At 46.1% G+C, this 20110-nt stretch overlaps 1 protein-coding gene across 35 annotated transcripts in view; it reads right to left on the bottom strand.

Annotated features, from left to right (window-relative positions):
- Positions 1 to 90: 90 nt before the first annotated feature.
- AKAP13 (A-kinase anchoring protein 13) overlaps positions 91 to 20110 on the bottom strand; it is a 182303-nt gene continuing 162283 nt past the window's right edge. For 24 of the 35 annotated variants that reach the window (XM_085515341.1, XM_085515350.1, XM_085515355.1 and 21 more), the window contains 19 exons: positions 19806 to 19941; positions 18914 to 19026; positions 18349 to 18495; positions 17898 to 18148; positions 17148 to 17273; positions 16922 to 17039; positions 16057 to 16305; positions 14625 to 14701; positions 13254 to 13435; positions 13087 to 13169; positions 12598 to 12777; positions 11790 to 11951; positions 9971 to 10041; positions 9419 to 9463; positions 8475 to 8525; positions 7537 to 7986; positions 5734 to 6046; positions 5336 to 5452; positions 4748 to 4932 (listed from right to left, as the gene is read on the bottom strand). In XM_085515341.1, the coding sequence (XP_085371467.1) occupies positions 4883 to 4932; positions 5336 to 5452; positions 5734 to 6046; positions 7537 to 7986; positions 8475 to 8525; positions 9419 to 9463; positions 9971 to 10041; positions 11790 to 11951; positions 12598 to 12777; positions 13087 to 13169; positions 13254 to 13435; positions 14625 to 14701; positions 16057 to 16305; positions 16922 to 17039; positions 17148 to 17273; positions 17898 to 18148; positions 18349 to 18495; positions 18914 to 19026; positions 19806 to 19941 (2921 nt within the window). In that variant the 3' untranslated portion in view covers positions 4748 to 4882. Of the gene's footprint in view, positions 4933 to 5335; positions 5453 to 5733; positions 6047 to 7536; positions 7987 to 8474; positions 8526 to 9418; positions 9464 to 9970; positions 10042 to 11789; positions 11952 to 12597; positions 12778 to 13086; positions 13170 to 13253; positions 13436 to 14624; positions 14702 to 16056; positions 16306 to 16921; positions 17040 to 17147; positions 17274 to 17897; positions 18149 to 18348; positions 18496 to 18913; positions 19027 to 19805; positions 19942 to 20110 lie in introns of all 35 variants that reach the window. The other 11 variants (XM_085515353.1, XM_085515346.1, XM_085515357.1 and 8 more) reach the window with 3 other exon arrangements.

Here is a 20110-nt window from a genome sequence, read left to right as displayed (position 1 = left end):
TGGGCATTACTCAAGTGCATTCCATATTAGTACAAAACAAACACCAGGCTAAACTTTAACCATAGGCGAACTGAACTGGAAGTCAGATTGTTTTTTGTTGAGTCACCGTTTAATATCGATAGAGCAATAAAATACTTTCAGAGCATGGAAATGATTGATACCTATAGACAGCTTAAATACACACAAAGCTCACAGCTGTAGGCCAAGCAGTGAACATCATCCTGACCCCCAATCCCCCCCCAAGCGAAGGAAGCAGAATATATTTGGGCAAAGCATCAGTGTCAGTGAAATGCGTGTGGAAGGAAAAGCACCGAGCCCCATAATGCAGGTGGGCTGGGAGCTGGCGCTGTGCTTCCCATGCCCCAGGAGCCAGAGGTGTCTCCAGTTCAGTTTGCCTATCATTAAAACTTAGCTGCATCGTCGGGTCAAGAACTCATCGCTGATTGCTGCCCCTTCTGACAAGCGACGCAAGAGTTAGGAGCAGAACGGGAGGGTTGGGGTTTTTATTTTCTTTAAAAGGGTGCCTTAAATTATGTTGAATTCCCAAACCTGACCAGCAGGCAAAATAACTTCCAGACTTCTGGTTAAAAAGGAATGTTTTGTGGGATGTAAGCAGATGCTCTTTCCTGTGCCCCCTGCCCATTCCTCCCTTGCTCTGTGCCAGACACCCTACACAGCTTCCTTGGCGTTTGGTACCGGATAGAGTCTCCTGACCCAGTAGCAATGGGAAGGACTGGGTTTGGGCATTTGAGATATCCTCATGCAGCAAGGAAGGTGTAAAGACTTCAGGCTCTACAGATGCTCTTGCCTTTGGAAGGCTGTACAAACTCACTTGAGCTCATGGCATTGCTTCTCAGCAGTGGTCAAACTCCAAGAGGAGGAGGGTGGTGGTAGCATAAGGTCATACAGGGTGACACAGCCAGGCCATCAGAAGCCAACTGCTCCACTCCTGCCTGCTCCTAAGCGCCATGGTGTGAGGCCAGGGGGCTTCATAAGCAAATGACTGCTGGGCTCTCCCGTGGGGAAAGGGCTCACCCTGCCTGCGGTGGGACCATAGTCACATTCACATCCACTTTGGTCTAATAACAATACCAAACGCTTGGCCCTTTGTCCCCTCCCAGAACAAGGGCAGGCTGGTGCTGGTTACACTGCTCTGTGCAGCTTAGGCTGTGCTGGGCATGCAGAGGGGAAAGCAATAACACAGCTGATTGTCTCCATGTAACCAAACTGAAAAGCGACACAACCAGTTCCATTTAAAGTGCTTTAAGGCATCACACTGAGAGAAAGTCACATGCTGAGATGATCACATCATTTAAGAGAAACTAAGGCAAACCCCACACATCTCCACCAAGTCCTACACCTATAGCTGCTCCTGGGGTCTCCTGGCGCTCCCAGCTGATACTGACCACCTTTGTACTTCATCTAAAACAGTGCCAAAACTGTTCTATGCCCCAGGAACCCCACATGGAATGAGGAGGGTTGGGTACTTTAAGGGGGATCGAGGCTCTGGGAACCAGGCCTGACATCAGGTTGGGCTGAAGGAAAAACATGCTCTCGGCACCTGCAGGATGGGTGCCAGGCCTGGAGCTGAAGCAAACACAATTTTAAGGCTGGGAAAAGGTGCTGTAGAACTGGGACTGTAGTCTAGGCAGACAACCTTAAGCAACCTGCAGGGATCAGAGTGGGAATCAGACTCTGGGAACCTATGCCAAGCATTTCCAAAGAAAACCTGAGTGGGAAAAAACAAAAGGCTGAAGTAAAAACAAGTCCTCACCTTCCTAAAGGTAACAGAAGGAAGAAGCAGCGTGGGAGTAAAGGCTTCAATCCAAACAAAGTGAGTCATGTAGCAATGTACATCCTCCAGGGACAAAGGTCTGCCCACCGCGATGTCAGACACAAACAGCTTTGATGTGCAGTATTTCCCTTCAGGATAGTTCTCATTCAAACCCACAGCATCTCTGACAAATGGACGTTTGGAGATCATGCAGCAAACCCTATTTTCGGCCATGGCCCTGGGTGCTCGTTTTGGATTGCTCAGGTCAGAATAGGGACTGAAACCAGGCACACAGCCCTGCAGCCCTGGATCTCCCTCCTGAGGCCCTTCTCAGAGCTACAGAACATCCCCCTGCTTTGTGAATTCAAGCAGTAGTGGCAAAAAGACACCGGGATGAGAAGAAAAGCTCAGACTGGCAAAGGCCACTGGAGGCTCCAGGGAATGCTCAGAAACATCGAGGACCTGATCTCTGTTTATACAACACTAAATGAGCCATGCACTGGTTTGGTTTCCAAAAACTTCAGCTTGGCACATGTGTTTTCCCAGCCATGCAAACAGTGGGGCAGAAGCTAACCTGCTCAGCGGGTGCTTTTCTTGTTGAGAAGATAACACCAACACTTCCAGCCAAGCAGAGCTGCCCGGATTGGCCCAGACATCCACCCAGGCCCTGACAGCACTGCAGGACCCTGTGGTGTTTTGCTCTCCCTTTGCCTCTAAGAAACGTAAGAAAACCCAAGTTAAATATTTAACCAAAGAAAAGAGCTGATAGAACTCTTGTCTAAAGTCACAAATTCTCTTCCCAGACTTTTCTGGCCTAAAGATGCTCTGCCTTACGGAAAGCTCTGAGTTGAAATCGTGTCACTCTGGGCACAGCACTGCCCACAGCCCGGCTGGGTAGGAAGCAGGCAATCAGAATGTTGGGTTTTTACCAATCTCTTGGTAAGAAAATAAAAACATAACGGGGAAAGGAAAAAAAAAAAAAGGGGGGAGAAAAAAACCAACTCCCCCCCAAAAAAAGCAAAACAAAGACATAAAACCAAGTAAACTTATTTAAAATAAAAAACAAAACCTCTTTCAAATAAACAGAAAGATAAATAATTTTGCAAGCCCTGCTTGCAATTAAGAACGAGCACCAAATAACATTAACAAAAAAAAAGCAAAGTAAGAATCAATCTCAACCCTTTTTTTTTTTTTTTTCCTTTCTTCCTTTCCCCCCCCCCCCTTTTCATTTCATTTTAGTAGTTCAGATTGCTTCAAGACCAAGCAGGTGGCTCTCAGGGCTCCTGCACAGACCATCGGAGCATCCCCCTCATCAGCAACCGACTCTGCAAACTGCTGCGTGTTCCTAGCTTGGGAGAAGCTAAATCAAACAACAGTGCAACTGAACAACTGCTGTGCTGCGTGGTTTTGGGTTATTTTACATTAAAGCAGAACTGGTAGGGAAGGAAATGCGCTCAGCAGCTTCCAACTCGGAGCAAACCTTTGAGTTGTTTTGGAGCTGATAACGTCCTATCTCCATTCACAGATCCACTTGGCCAACTGACCTCAGAGGGTTTGGAATAATCATGCAGGGAACAGAAGTGGCTTGCTGCATTCCTCTTGCCTGCTGTACTCCACAGCTGTATAAACACCTCACTGTCGGCATATGCCGCTTTAGAGGCAGACTTGGCAGTGCTAGGTGAGCCATTGAACTTGATGATGCTACAGGTCTTTTCCAACTGAAATGACTCTATGATTCTGCATCGAGAGCTGTCCTCACACCTTCCCCTTCTGCTGAGGGTGGCACAGATGTGCTCACACAATGAAGGACACACACTTGGCACGCCAGCCTTTGGACCTGCTGCACAGTGGTTTTGTCCATGCAAATATATATTTCTGCCCAGAGACAAGTGCACAGTGTTGCACAGACATGGGACTGAAGACCTGTCTCCTCAATGTTCACTCTGCTCTGACCTATTGCACCAATGTGCTCTGAAATCACTGATGCTCTGCCTTAGAAACAAGCTGGAGAAGCTGACAAAATCCAGAGGAAGAAAAGCCTTGCAGTAATGTAAAGAGTGGAGGAAAGAAAGCACAAATAACAGAACCAAGGTCCCTCAAAGCAGATTTCCAGCCACCTCTCCCGTAAGCCATCAGGCTTGGCTGAAGGGATGTCAAACAACTGGAGAAACAGATTCTAGCAATACAAGTCTTTATGGGAAGGAGTGAGCTGTAGCTCCAAGAGAGCGCTTAACAAAAGCTGCTTAGCATTCTTCCTACTTGATGACTTTCTGTCCTGGCTTCCTAGGGTTGCCTTTCAAGTCTCCCCAGTTTCTCTTCTCAGCATCACTTTAAATATACTCCAAGTTCTGCTTGATTCTGGAAACAGTTTGACATGCAACTCCTCTGCCCCATGTAAACCTCTTTGGAAATCTTCAATTTTATTTGTTTCCTGTTTTTTTTTTCTTTCTTTTGAACACTGTTACTCTTCCCTGGTGTGCAGTACCTTGCTGAAACCCAGCACCCACACTGTGAGCACCAAGGGGTGTGTGGGTCAGTGGTGTTACAGCCGGGGCAGTGGGGCAAGATATTTGATATCTACACACTCCCTGAAAGTCATCAGGTATCACCTATCCCCACGGGCCCAGCTCAGCTTGGCTGTACAGACCAAAGCATATCCCAGTGGATACACAGATACAGAGATGGGTATGTACAGTATATCTATATATGCCAGTGTGTACGCACCATTTGTAGAGTCCTAATCTTTTTCTGAATGCTTGGTTTTGGTTACCTTCCCCAGAAAAGGGGAATATGAAGGCACAGACCCCTTAAGGCTATGTTCTCTCATCCCTTAGCAGTACGAGCAGACTGCAAACATCCATCCCAACCGACCTGAATCCAGGTTTGCACAGGGAGATGGTACCACTTGCTGTGCAAGAAGCCTCTGTGGTGACAACGCACTCAAACCCAAGGAAAGAGGCCCTTTCCCACCACTTTATAAACTTGCAGAACGTTTTAATGAAAACCTCCAGACGCTTGTCAGGTGCAGGCACCAGCACTGTGCTGTGGGTCGGGCAGGGAGATGTCCACTGAACGAAAGCTGAGAATGACCGATGGATCTGTCCCCACTCAGCAGAAGATCTCCTCACCCTCTGGAGGTGCTTCCGATGAATGAGAATCTGAGGGGAGAACAAATGGGAATCACTATGGGAATATAGCAACATTGCAAGCAGGGCAGGACTCCCTTCAGGTATGTGGAAACCCTCTGCTCAGTCCTTTGGGGACCTTGAAAGATGTCCAGTTCCAGTGAGCTATTAGGAAATTACAGCCATTAGGAAAACTGCTGAATTTCCTGAACGTGAACTGGAAAACATCAATGAGTTGAGATGGATCAGCTGGTCACCCGAAGGCTTGAGATCACATTGTGTATGGGGGGCAAGAGTCTGAAGTCCAGAACTGAGTGCTATGGGGATGAAAAACTATGGGGACAAAAAAACCCAAACATGTTTAGTTTTTAAATCAATAGACAAGGTAGACCAGCACAGGGGAGAGGGCACAGGAAGGGTTGGAGACATTGCTTACAAGCTACAACAGAACAATAATTGTCAGCATTGCTGCTGGAGGGTCCCGAGGCAGACCGGAAGATTCCACGCAGCTTCTGAAAGACTGAAAGCCTGATTCCCTCTGAGGCAGAGCAAGCTGAAAAACAGAGAGAGAAGCCAGCTTGTGGAAGCTGCTCAAAACAGGACATGGAAGGGAAGGAGAAGAGAGGCAACATGTCCCTCTGACAGCCCCAGCGGCTGCAGAGCAGGCAGAAAGGTCCACAGAGGAGGTCACTCGAAGCTGGGAATTCTGATCTTCTCTGTCCTTCTCTGTTACCATCATTATTCAAGGCTAGATGGCTTCCACAGGTTCACTGGCTGGTGGGGAATTCCAGCTCACTGACCCTAAAAACACATCTGCAACCCCCTGACACTCACCAGATTCCTGGGAGCGATGTCCCCTGCCCTTTTTCTTCTTTTCCTTCTTTTCCTTTGGTTTGGATAAACTGAAGAGGCGAGTAGGCATCTGGGGCTGTTCCTCAGCTGCCTTGTTAGTCTGGTTTGTTGTGCTAAGTAAATGGGAAGTGCTTTTCTCTTTGTGTGTCCTTGAAAGATTGTTCCTTTTTGGGGAGACAGACAGTTCTACATCAGAGTGCCCTTGCTTAGGGAACGAGGGGTTCTTCTGCTTGGAGGTGCCTTCCAGGCTGGACTGGGAGCAAACCCTTGCAAGTTTCTCATGTCGATTTGACACCTATAAAAGAAACGAAACAAGTTTCACTCATGCACCAAAGAGGGCAGTGGGGAATCTGGACAGAGAAAAGATGTTTCCGAGACCACTCACAAAGACCACCACCCACTCAGCAGCTACAAAGCAAAGCCATCCAGGCAAAGCCCTTCCTATGTGAGACAGGCGATGAGTATAGACTAACGCTCCAGTATCTTTTACTCCCACATGTAAAATCAACAAGCCAAGGGCAAACATTCTCTAAGATCTCGATACCACGACTCACCCAGCACTGTTAGTGCACACAGACAGTGGCAGCAGGCCAAGAGGAGTGTGCCTCTCCGGGCAGCATGCAGCACCGGCCGGGCATGTGGCAAAGGAAGCCTTCCCAAGAGAAAGATGAAAGCAAAACATTTCCCTGATTTTTCTTAACGTCTGTCTCAGGGTATAATTGAGCCCTTGCATTCAAAGGGAAGATCAAAACAACAGCTCAACAAAGCCTCGCCGAGCCCTCTATTAATAGCTCTGAACTGTCAGTGAGATGCATGCATGAGAAGGAGCTTCCTTCCCTTGATCCTGAGCCCTCAGTTACTTTACCTCTCAGCCTCTCCCATCGCACCCCATGCCCCTGTGTTCTGTGGATGCTGAGGAAGCTGTGCTGTGTGCCCCTGGCCTGACTGGGGCTGGGCTGGGAGGGAGCAGGCACTCCCCGGGTGATTTGCTTTTACAGAGCTTACTGCTGAGCTCCGCAATTAGTCCATTCAGGCACCCAAAATAATTTCAGTTCCGCAATCCAGCATTTACAGGCTAATTTTGTTAGAGCTCTAAGCAAATTGCATTCAAAATCAAGGAGTTATAAACAAACAAACGTTCAACAGCTGGCTTAAGGTTCAAACTCAGCCCATGTTTTGCAAACTGATGCATGCTCTCCCCAGCGTGCTAAAAAAAATGTACAGCACAGAACAGGATCTGTGCTTTTTAGCTCTGGACAGTCCTACACCAGGAGCTTCTCACACTGGAGCAAGTGACCTTCAGGTCACATCCAGACTGCAGGAGTCTGGCCTCCTTAGGACCAGGGACAACACTCCTCTCTGCTAGGTAATGCTTGTGGAGGCAGACTTAAGCTCACATACTGCATTCACAGGGCCACCCTATGCCAAAGGGTGCAAGTGAGCAGCAACGTTTGGGCTGTTCCTGAGAACAAATCCTCACCTGCCTCAATGCTCCACAAAGCCAAACCCACTTGGAGTGAATGTGGAAGGCAACACTTCAGACATCCCAGTGCATCCTCCCCATGTGCCTCTGCCAAACAGAGGCACTGGGAAAGCAGGAAGAGCACAGCAGCAACGCTTCAGTGGCTTTTGAGGTGTAAGGAAAGACCCAGCTTTAAGCTTCAGGCCCTGCGTACCCAGGACTGGGCTAAAGCCAGGCAGCTGGTGCCGCAGGGCAGGCAGCCGGCTGGGAGCTCCCAGCAGAGCACAGCTCCCTGTGGGATCCTGCCTGTTGGCAGCATTTACCTGGTTGTCATCATGCTCCAACCACATTTGAGGTTGTCGCTCCATGTCCTTCCTGAGTTGCTCCCACTCCTTATCCAGCTGCTTCTGCTTACTGTGGAGCTTTTCCGTTTCAAGCTGGTAGGAGGCTTTCAACTGCATCAGCTCCTCCCGCCTGCACTCCAGCTCCTGCCACCCTTTCTGGATCTCCTCCTCCCTCTTGGCCAGTTGGACTTCCAACTCCGCCAGCTTCTTCTCCCGTGCTTCACACTCCTTCTCTGCCCTCCGCTTCTCCTCCTGGTGCTGAGCCTGCTGCTTCTTCAGGTTGGCGAGTTCCTGGCGCTGCTTCTCCAGGTTGCGCTGCTTCTCCTGCTCCAGCAGCGAGGTTGGGCGGAAGAAGCCTCGGGACAAAGCCCTCTCACTCAAGGCCAGCTTCTGGCCCTCGATGTAGGTGTCCTGCTGTAGGACAACACCCTGGGAGGGAAGGAGGGAGACATCACTGCAATGCCCACTCCAGGGTCAGCAGCTTCACATCTGAGCAGCTCAGGGCACAATAGAACTGCATCTTTTTCAACCACTTTTAGCATTCAGCTGCAGTGGCAGCTTTGCTGGTCGAGGTCTAAACCTCCATGTGCAGCTTCCTAAATGCAAGCAGTGTGCCAGGGAGCAGCTGATTACTGCTGCTGTGCCAGGAGGCTGAATGCAAGTCTGCTGCGGGGTATTGGGCCATGCAGGAGGGGGGAAGAGGAAGAGCTTCTGGACTGCATCCAGGCCTGGGGCACACAACACAAGAAAGATGTGGAGTTGCCAGAGCAGGTCTAGAAGAAGCCACAAAGATGCTCAGAGGGGTGAAACAGGCTGAGGGAGCTGGGTTTGTTCAGCCTGGAGAGAAGGCACCAGGGAGAGCTCATTCCATGGTTTGGGCAAGCAGCATGTGGAAGCAGAATGAAAGGGCAGCGTACCTGCAGAGCACTGAGCAGCTTACGGAGGTTGGTAACACTTTGAAGGACCTGCTGCAAGAAAACAACAGCACTCTCATTAGACCCCACTTACTGCCAGGACAGTAATAAAGCAACTTCCTTTTCCATTGTGACCCACAGGTGAGTCCAAGCTGCATGGCCAACCCTCTACATCCTATGTTTTTCTTGTTCATCACCTGCAGCAATTCTATCATTCCCTGGTACACAGCCCTATTTCACCCTGGCTGACCCATACAAATCCTCTTGTCATTTCATAGGAAAACTGCAGCGCAGCAGACACACAAATACAGCAAGTATATTAATGAAGGTTCCCAGAAAACAGGTACATGCAAACACTTGGTGCACCACCACATAGCCAAGAGCAGGACACTTTGGAGTGATGCCCAAGCCCAAAATGTATGTTTAGCCCAGCTAAAAAATTGTCCGAATCTCATATATTCACCTACTGAAGAAGAAAAAAACCCCACAGAATAAAAAGAGAAACAAACAGTGGTGTTTGCAATATTGGCGCAGTAGCCAGCGTTGAGAGAACAGCTTCTCATTCTGAATTTAATGCTAATTGGAGTTATGAATGTGTATCAAAGGGAGAATAGAAATCTAATTGCCCCAAATCACTGCACCTGCAACATAAAATTAAACTCCTCTGTCTGCAGATGCACAATAAATACAGTCCTGCACATCCTAGTGGTAATTAACCCCTGATGCCTATAATCAGCACATATCATCCCGCTGGCAAGCAGATGACAATTAGCGAATTCCCTGTCTGAACATCCAAGGTTAAACAAATAAACGACACAGTGGGTTCAGCTGAATGTACTTAAAAGTCCACGTGTGCTCCAGCTAAAGTAATGTATTTTCTTTTACATTATCACCTATTGAGACAAATTCACTTAAGTGAAGAAAACAGCAACAGAATCGATTCTTACCTCGCTGTTCCTTTTCAATATGAACATCAGATTCGCATTTCCACCCTGTGAAAAGATCACGCTTAATATGAGGACAAATAAGAAATAGTAACAAATGTTCTGTGAAGCTGAACTAATGACAGACACATTAACCCTCCCTCCCCTCCACATTCGATTCTGGGACCATTCATGTATGTTTTCAGGCGAGTTAGAATGGCACCAAATCACATATTAATAAACTATCGTTTGGAGTTACGTGATGAATCGATCCCCAGAAAGAATAGGTGCAAGGTTCTGTGTGACCTTGTTGTTTCAATAACGACGCATAATTAAACACATGCTTCGGCTGATCTGCAGACAGATGGCACAACCTCTGCCACAAAGGAATATTACTGATATGAAATGGTTCTCGAGTCAGGATTTTAGCTACAGCAGTGTTCTGGACTCTGTACTTCCCATTTTATTTCATGTTATTAGGATACATCTCCTTGCCAACGGATTCAGGCCTCTTTCAAGACTTGAGTTATCACCTTCTTGAACTCAGAATGGCACCACATATAAACCATGCAATACCTTCTTTAAAACACCGTCTGACTCTGTTCTCCGTAGGTCCTGAGCATCGTCGCCTTCATCCTTTGTTCCACCTAAAGCAAGAAGCCAGCATCAGTACTGGTTATACAATGTCTTAAGCCACTTGCTTGTGTCTGAGATTTCATAAAGACAACTGAGATGTGTCACAAGAGGGGCCACAGAGCTCTTTGCACTTTAACCAGATGTGTTTGCTTCCTTCATGCACTCGACATGTGAATTCAGACAAAGATTGACTTTGGTTTCAAACATTGCTCTGATAAATTTGACATACACCTTTAACTTGTGCTCTGTCTAGCCCCCAAAGTGCTTTCTGCACACAAAAATAAACCACCCATATTTGCTAACAAGTCATGAGGCAGAACAAAAGCAGATGGAGAAAAATAGCAATAACATCTCAGAGCATATTACTGCAGGTACAGTTTCAGTGCCTCTCTGTCCAAATGTAATTTACAGCTGGGTTAGACTGCTGTGTGATTTTATGTTAATAAGTCCTTAGTCATCAGAAACCTCTGTCTTCAAAGGGATGCTGGACATCTCTGTCTAGCTTCTCCCTGCATGGCTCCTATCACTGCTTCCAAGCACTGAACTGACTCATGGGGCCAGGAAAGCTGCAGCCATCACAGACCTGTTTTCTCATCACCCTTCCAAGGCAGACTTCGCTACTAAAGGCTGACCCTCACACTCCTAAGCAGACCTTTATTTTTGCTGCAACTCATCGTTGGACCTTCCACAGCTGAATAAACAGGCCACGCTTTATTTTCCTAACATCTCCCAAGACCCTACAACTACTGAACTCCAACCTAATTCAAAAGATGGTATTTCTATAGGGAAAAAAAAAATAAAAATCACACATCAAACAAAAAACAGGCGACAGTGAACAAGGAGGGGGGAGAGTGCTGGGCAATGAACAGCCTGAGGTTGTGCCATTCATTCATCACTACAACAGAAAGAGGCCCAGCCCTGAACAGCCAACCCCCTCCAGCCCTCAGCGTGAATATATTTGTCATGATGATGACAAGGCCTGTTGAGAGCTTTGCAGCTTTCCAATAGCCAGGAAAATCTCTACATAGTTCTCATGTCTGACTGTCTGGAGCTAACACTGCTCCTTTAATGCAGAAGGTCAGACGGGGTCCAACATCCCAGTGCTGAGACAGACACTAGCACAGCAAAACTGGCTGTATTGGGAGCATGAGAGAGACCACAGAGAAAGGAATTTGAGGACAGGGAAGTTTCTGATGACTAGGGGAAAGAAAGAGAGCATTGGGAAGCAGCCAACTCTGCAGCTGAAATGAATATTCACTCATTTTCTTGAGAGAGACTTAATTGCAGGAATAACACATGCAGTTGCATGCGGAACACAAATGCACAGAGAGCACAGACAGAGGAAGGTGCTTGGCACAGCAGTATCATCATCCATTCGCAAAGGCAACAGCCCCAGTCTCCTGCTGGAAGGTAACTGAAGGATGAAGAACAGAACTGCAGGCAGAAGAACACGAAGAAGACACTTTGTAATGAAGCCAAATGCTTGTAAGCATGTAAGTAAATTAGGAAAAATGACTTAAGAGAGAAGACAGAGAGACAGGAGTGAAGAGTTCACATGTTCAATACTTGCATAGCAAGTTCTCAACTACCATTTCACCTGTACCTTTTTTCCTAATCTGATATTTAATCTACCTGCTAGCATTGCAGAAAAGTAGAGTCATCCAAACAGACCATCTGCTGGAATCCTTCAGAAAGCACAAGACAGGATGACATGAAATATCATTAACAAATGCTGCTGTGGGAGCACATAACGACTTACCCTTGGAGGCGTTCATCTGGTGACTGTCAAATCCACCAAAAGTTTCTGCCCGTTTAGGAAGAGAGATGGGGCCAACTCCTTCTTCGTCAATGGTGGCACTGCTGAGCTGCTGCACAAGGGTGCTGCCCAGGTTCCTGTTCACCAGCTCTTGTAGCAGTTCCACTGGGAAGATAAAATCATCAATCTCTCTCTGTTACACACCATTACAGACCACCTCAGGCTTTCTGAGCTACTTCCATCTCTACCTTCACGTGTTTTTCTGTACTAAAGAAGAAATGTTTCTACAGAGACACAAACCATATGTGTCTCCCTTGCAAAAACTCACAACAGCACTTAATAATTTTCACTCTTTCCAAAGAAGACACTGAAAAGTTGCGTGAGTTTTCATTCAGCCTTGCATTTGCCAACAGACTGCTTGCTTCTTGCAGAGACCCTGAATACCTGCAGGAATTGGAGTCCCCCCCACAAACCTTGCTGAGCCCAAAGCACAGCGAAAGACAGCATGGTCTGTATTTAAGACAAGGATGAAATATTGGGCTGTCCCTGGCCTCAGCTCAGATTCAACACAGGGTTGTTCTCTATACTGAGACTTCTTTTGTGCCTTCTTTCAACAGCCATCAATATCTGCTTCCTTTCCTGATCCTCATTCTCTGTCCCTGCCACAACACCATCAGTAGCAGTACCTTCTTATCTATGCTGTTATTCATTCACTTGGAACAAACAGGCTGCCCCTGTAAACACCGTGCTTGAGAACCAAGGGATTCACTGAAGGTGAGAGCGCTGTTAAGTGCCACGCTGACTTGCTCACCTTCATTTATTGCGGTTTTCATAATGGCCTCTCCTTTTGGTGCTTCTTCAGTGTTGGCTCTGAAGAGCAGTCTGGAACCCGGCATGTCCTCTTGCATAGAGGAGTCTGCCATGTCACTGAAGATTTTGGCCTTTTCCTCCAGCAAGAGGAGGATCTGCCTGTCCTTCTGCTGAAGTTGTTCTGTGGGGGTGAGCAGAAAACAGAAATGAAGATTGAAAAGAAAAGCTTTGGGAAGGAAGGAAAGAGATTCCTGAGATATTGGCCCCATCTAGTGGAACGTGGTGACACAGCTCTGCCCCTTGTAATCCTGCACAGGAACTGCATGCAGCAGGCCCAAAGCACTGGGCTGTAAACAAGGTGAGATGCAAACAAGGACTGCAACCCTTGGCTGGATGGAGGATCCTCATTCCCCTGAAAAAGTTCAACTGAGCACGTGGAAAAGGGTCACAAAACCCAATGCAACAATTGCTGTCCTAGGCAGTTCCTTACCTTTCAGTGCTCTGATTCTTGTATCTGACAATTTCTTTTCAAATTCAGACTCGCAAGGGACTCCTTCATCCTCATCTTTATCCCTGCATGAAAGAGACACATCTCAGTAACCATCACAACACCACCATATTCATTGCTCACCCTTCCAGAGCGGCTTGGTAGCTTACATGGTACTTATCGTGTCTTGAATGATCTGTATCCAGCCGTTCCGCTCTTCTTTGGAGCTGGCGTGCACCTCCACCATTTCAGGATCTTTCACACCCATACTGATCAGGAACAAACCCTTCTCTTCGTGAGCCACTTCCCGCACAATGAGCTTCTTCAGAGAGATCACAGTGGATTTCTGGTCCTTCAGATGGAAAGAAATGGGTGAGGAAATGAACTACCATTCTAAAGGTCCCACTACCAATGCAGCAAATGCTCTCGGGTAGTAAATATTTTTTGAAGCTACTGGCTGATTAAAATAAAAAGCATTTTGCTGGGGTCACAAAACAGAGAAGGGCTTTGCTTTCTTCCATCATTTCTGTAGGAAAAGCAATTTTACTTTGGTCCATTTCAACAGAGAAGTAATTTAAAATGGAGTTTGGGGCTTTGAAATCTCTACCATATTTTGCTCTATCCCCAGCAGACCTTTGATCTCATCTCCTCCTGCCCACAGTCTTGAATTTGTCATTTATATTACAGCCCCTTCAATGTAGTGAAGCTTGCTAGCAGCTGCTTCTCACATCTCATCTTCACAGTCTCACCCTTGGATGGAGTAACACCTTATTTTCAAGTCCAACAAAAACTTGCCTGTTCTCAGAAGCTCACAGTGGACATCTGCGATGGACAATACTTGTACATAAGAGGGTGCTCACTCTGTGCTATGCTCCCTGTGTAGTCAGCCTGCCCGATTTAAAATATCCCATTGGGTTACAAAATCCCATTGCTCCCATTCCAAGGGCCAAAAGGACACAAGGCTTAGCCAGTCTAAACTGTGTCTGCAAGGTACAGTCCTAACAGACCTAGTTAGGTATCAGACTACCGTTGTGTAGTGTGTCTCGACCTTTAGGAGACTGCATTCAGAAGTGATTGGTTTTGGTTTGGTGCATTACAACCACATTCTTCTGACATTTATCTGTACGCTGCTCTGCTGCATTTACTGCAGTGGTGTTCCCTGCCTCCTCTATAGCACTTCATAATATATGAGAACACCATCATCTGCTAAGATTTGTTTTCACAACGTTTGCATTATCCCATTACTCTCCATCCCCCCAGCTCATGGCTTCAGTTTGCACAAACTGAAAAGGAGAAGGCGTGTGGAGTGGCAGGAGGGTTTTCAAGGCCAATTATCAGCAGTGCCAAGGCACTGCAGGAATCACCATGGGGAGGTGTGAAACAATGACGCGTTTTCCAATTGACAAAACAGCTCCCCCAACAAACAGAAATGTTCTAAGCAGGAAAATGAAGTTGTTTAGCAGGCAGAGGCTGGTTTTACTGCATAACAAACACCAAGGGACCCTCACACAGAAAAGCAAAGGAGAAGGATGAAAACTTACCAGTGAAGCAAAGACATATTTCTGGTCCTTCTCCTGAAGGAATATGAGCATGTCAGAGAGGAGAACAGCCTGGACTTCTGCAAAAAGAGAAAAATTATATAGGTGCTGTATAACCACCCACACAACACACTCCTAAGCAGATTTATCTTTTAATAACACTGGCCACTGGGGAGCACAAGGGCTGGTCTGGGATCAGCCTGCAGTGCTGTGCAACACCTGGTTAGATGCTGGAAGGGCCATGCAATGCAGAGCTGCCTTGGGAACCCCCCCCTGGGTGGGAGGGCTGCTCTCCAGCCATGAACTGCCCACAGGTAGGACATGGAATAGCAGCAAGAACTGGAGACACAGAACAGAATTGTTTTCTGAAGCAATCAATATTTCAGCCCATGAGCAAAGCATCAGCACAGGAAGTTGGGGGTTTTATGTCTTTTTCAAAGAGTAGTTTGGGGGAGTGTAAATTATTGTGCAACAGCAACATTTGTCAGCTGCAGTTTCTTTACAGGAAACAGTGACTTCAGAAGCCACCACCAGCTCTGCTCACAGACAAACAAAACCCCTGCTAACTCCAAGGGGAGCTAACAGAGCCCAGCTTGAGATGCAGGACCTTTATTTCATGGTGGAAGGAAGCACAGCACCAAGCGATTGAGAAGATCTTAAATCAGAATACAAACGTTTCCCAAAGTACATGCACAGCCTTCCAAGTCTCCTAATGACAGAGCATAAAGCTGCACACTAAGTACCAAGTATAATACCCCACCCATATCCCTCAGTACAAAGAGTTTTTGTGTTATGTACTTGGGAAATCTTGTGACACACAGGAAGCAAACCAAAAAGTGAAATCATCCCACGGTAATTCCTTCCATTTTGCTTTAGGAAGACAGGATCTGCTTTGGATAAAAGAACCACCAAATCTTAATCAAAGCTGCAAAGTGAACTCAAAACCCTTGGAGGTTTGCATGAGTCAGCATTTGACCCCATTCTTCTCCATCACCATATTTTCCATGCACTCTGCAAGAGGGGAAATGCTGACAAGGTGCAAGAAAAAGTTCTTCCCAAATTTCTGCCTTTTCCACCTAAAGTACCACAGAATTGCCAAAGGATCAGAACCAGCTGCACCCCTACTGGGATCGACAGGTCCTGCTTTTGCTGGGAACATGCACTACAGAACAGGCATTTCTGTGACTTAGAAATACAAATGCAGCCTGTGCTTATCACAGTATTTCACAACAGCAGCATAACTTGCTTCATCCACCTTATGAAGTCATTAGTAATCCTGGAAGCTCAGAAAACAAACATAAACTTCCTGTTTCCAAAACGTCAAAATAAATCATATCCGATTTGAAATTGCTGTCAAAGGCTCTCAGAGCAGCAAAATAAGTTCTGGGGATTCCAATCTGAGGAGCAACCCTATGCCCAGAGAGGGAATTGTTACCTTTTAACCGCCCAGCTGCATTTTTCAGTGAAACAGGCCCATCTCGGATGAGCTTCCGATGTCTCAAGTCCTCTCTTGCAAACATCTGACCACTCTTCATCCTCATGATGGACTTGCTGTCCGTCCGGTTGTAAATCTCATCAAGGCGCATTTTCTTCTCATAGTTACTGACTTTGCTATTGACCGCGGCAATCACATCTTTAACAAGGTTTAATGACTGAGTCAAGTCTTCATGTTCCACTTCATTTTCTTTGAACAGAAAGAGAAAGATTTCTATTTCACTTTATCCTTGTGGACATCCCTGTTTTCCCTTTACTTCCTTCCTCTTCTCCCTCTCAGACTCCTGCATTATAACTTTTTAACATTCTCCCAACAGGATGCATCTTTCCTTCCTAAGCAGAGCTTCACAAACCCTTTCACATACAGGGTTGAGGCTGGGAGATGTTCCAATATACCTCAAGACAGTAGATGAGAAATGAGCAAAGTAACCACATCTTTTAGCTGTTATGAAAAAAAAGGTAAGCTGGAAGACTCTGGAGCCTGAGCATGCTGGCTCTATAATTATCACAGAATCACAGAATTACCCGGGTTGGAAGGGACCTCAAGGATCATGTAGTTCCAACCCCCCTGCCTAGCAGGGCCACCAAACATACACAATTAGCTAGAGATAGATTACATCAATGAAACCAAGGCACCTGATCAACTAACACTGAACAGAGAGATGAAACATGGTTATCCCATTATAACAGTGTGAGACAACGACTGGCTTAGTGTGCCAACTCTAAGAAAATTTAAGGAAAAAAAAAGGTCCTGGTAATGCACACTTGATGAGCAAATACACGCTTACAAAAGAACTGGCCCCTACCTGCAGTGTACTGCAGTATCCTCTGTAACAGGACCGGGTACTTTGTGATTCTCTGCGTTACCAACAAGATACATTCAGAAATCCCAAGGCGTCTCACCAACGAGGAGCTCATTTTTTTCTAAGAAACAAAGCCAAAAATTTCAGTTCTGTAGCAAAACGCCCAATGGAGCACAGAAAGGAATCAGTTTTTCTCCCTATGGACTGTTTCTCTTTCACCAGGTCCTACCTTGACAAAAGCCTGGAAACGTTTGTCCTTTGAGTACAGATCTTTGAAGTAATTTACTGCCTCATTGTGATGCCCGCAGAATTTGCCATATGTCTTCTTCATTCTCTCAGCGTTCTCTCCGGAGAACTGCAAGACAAGAGATGTAAAGATCCAACTTCCACCGAGCTCTTGGTGCAACATCCCAGTAGCACCTGTCAGTCTCTCAAATGAATTTTATGAAAACAAATCAGCACAAAGCTCAATAAGCCAAGAAATTAAATCTCTAGAAAGTAACAAGCGGAGTCTGTGGCTCTGCTGCATTCACACTTAACACTAAATCTGGGACTGCACCTCAGTGGAGTTTAAAAGCCAAAGAGGGAGAGTTAGAGAAAAGGAGAATGGGAGAAAACATAAAGGAAAGCACAAGAGCCCGCCCTAAGTTAAATATCTTCTCTCTCTGTACATCAGCCAAGAAACGCACTGCACACATTGCATTGCAGGCTACTGCCTTCCCTCCTGGCTATGGGTCAAACCATGTGGCGTCTGCTACCAAATGCTTCTCTCTCCCACAGTATAAACAAATTGAATTTCCATCATTACATCTTCCTCCAAAAGAGCAAAAGGTGCTTAAAAATCAGAGGTAGAGAATTTTGTCTGCATGTGAAGTTACCTAACAAGTATAAACAGAAGAGATGGAGGGAGAAGCAAGAACTCAGGAGCACTTGGCTTCCAGCTGCATTCTCAGAAGCTCAATTATTATCCACAGCTTACCTGATTCACCAGGATGTCACCTATCCTCTTGATAACAAAGTTCTTTTCACTTTTGTCTGCCAATGACTCCTTCTTCCTTTCCAGAATCCTCTGGAAGAACTGACTGTGTATGTGCAGCAAGTTCTCCAGGCAGGGAAAGATCTTGTCCACAACTTGCTGATCATACTGCAGCTCCTGTAACATCCCCGCACTGTACACGTCATTCATTATCTTCAGGGTGCGGACATGATGCATTTCTGTCTGCATGAGCTCTGTAGGGGATTAAGACAAGGTCATGGTAGAGAACTTGGGTGCACAGTACAATGAAAAACCATAGCTCACTTTGGCTACTGAGGAATCACAGTCAATGTGATTCCTATTCAATGAAATAAGGTTTCTGAAATACATGCATGTGGATATATAAAGAGGCCATCTAAAATGAGTGAAAAATGAACATCCGTGCATGTCTCACCATAAATGACATCTTGCCGTTTGACAACATCCTTGTTTTGCTGCTGTAGAAACGGGCTGTCTACTGCTTGGCTCCAGGACTCTGCCTCCAGCTGCTTGGAATCTAGTTCCAGGTCTCCCATCAGCTGCCCTTCGTTCATGTCTGCACCTTCACAAAGCAACATAAGTGTCAACTGCTGCAGGTAGATCTGAACACTACAGGTATTTCATCCATCAATGCGATATGGCAAATCTTCTCTGTCCCCACAACAAAAAACCTCATATCGACATAAAAAGGCATGTTCTGCGTCTGGCTGGATGAACAGGCCAGAGGAACAAAACAAAAGTGGAAATGTTTGCCCTCAAGCTCAATTCCAAGTAACTCAACTGTAACTGAAACCTTCTAAATGTTTTCCCACAATTCAATAAGAAATTACCGTGTGGTATCACTGTAACATGACATTAAACGCACTTTAATTGTCCATTAAAAAAGAAAAACTCAAGCTGAAATGTCAGATTGGATTTTCTATTTTTGGAAAGCAGCACGGAGACCTTCCTCCTGCTGTAAGTGCCATGGGATGCCTTACCTTCATCAACCAATGACTCAGTGGATTCATTCACCCGGCTAATTTTATGTAAAGAGTCTGTGGACTGTGACAGAAATTTCCAAGTGTGTATTAAGCTGTCATCGTTCCCAACCCTGAAGAAGAACAGAAGACAGGATATTGTTTACAACCAGACCTACAGCTCTAAATGACGGCACTGCTTCTCTACAGAATCACACCTCAGGCTTTATGGCTGGGCTAACTCTTTTTCATTGCTTTCCTTTTCACACTGTCGCTTCCCATCCTCACTGTTATTGGAGCAAACCATGAAAAAAATGTAGTATGGAAAAAATGGACTGAAATAAATCTCACCATGAATAGCCAGGGTATACCAATTGTTCAGGACATCCCAGTCCGTGCTATTGCCCTGTCTGTAGAATTACTCAGTGTGCAGCTAGGATAGGAAGCACATATTTGATTTTCTTCTGTGACTTTTTGTAGTTAATTATGAACTTAGATATTGAACATAGAACATTCCTCAAACACTGTGAAGACTGCAGCTCTGTGCATCCACCCTACCATTATGGACACAGAAATAAATACGATGCCTGAGCTGCAAAAAATATGTGATCACACAGTTCCAACCCCATGCCCAGTTGGCTTCCTGGATCCCAGAGCATCTCTGGGAAGTGATCCTTAATATCACCGGGCCAGCTCAGATGCTCCTCAGCTCACGCCATGACTAAACCTAACCCAGATAGTCTGACTATGCAGAAGACTGCTGGTAGTATCATATATAATATATGGGCATTTCTGGTTTTCTGATCCTCTTTTGTTATCACCAATTACTACAGAAACTTATTTTTTAATGCAATCTGAACTTCTCCGCGCTTACAGCACATAATCCCCATGTACTCACAAGCAGAACCCTTACCCTGCAATGTTCTGTATTGAGACGCTTTTGGAAAGCGCCGTAGGCTGTTGTGATCTCCTGTTATTGAATATTGAGGTGACGGTGTTTTCATCGGGAGCGAGTATTGCGGAGCGAGGGCGCTCCTTGGGTTGTGAGCCTGGAAGGGAAGCACCAGAGGCAAGTCAGCTCATGCAACTGCATTGTTAGCTGCAATGATGGAGTAATAAAGAAAGTAGGTTCTAAAATTCCCTTCTTTTTTGCTCCAGAGTCACCACTGGGAGATCTATCTGTAGCTGCTACACGCAGCCCTAACCTGAGCTTTATGC

The sequence above is a fragment of the Coturnix japonica genome, chromosome 14 (genome assembly GCF_054131305.1).
Source record: "Coturnix japonica strain WE chromosome 14, WE-NBRP24, whole genome shotgun sequence".
In the NCBI taxonomy this organism is placed as follows: Eukaryota; Metazoa; Chordata; class Aves; order Galliformes; family Phasianidae; genus Coturnix; species Coturnix japonica.
Note: the sequence above shows the minus strand (reverse complement) of the source record. Positions and strands in the feature narration are given on the sequence as shown.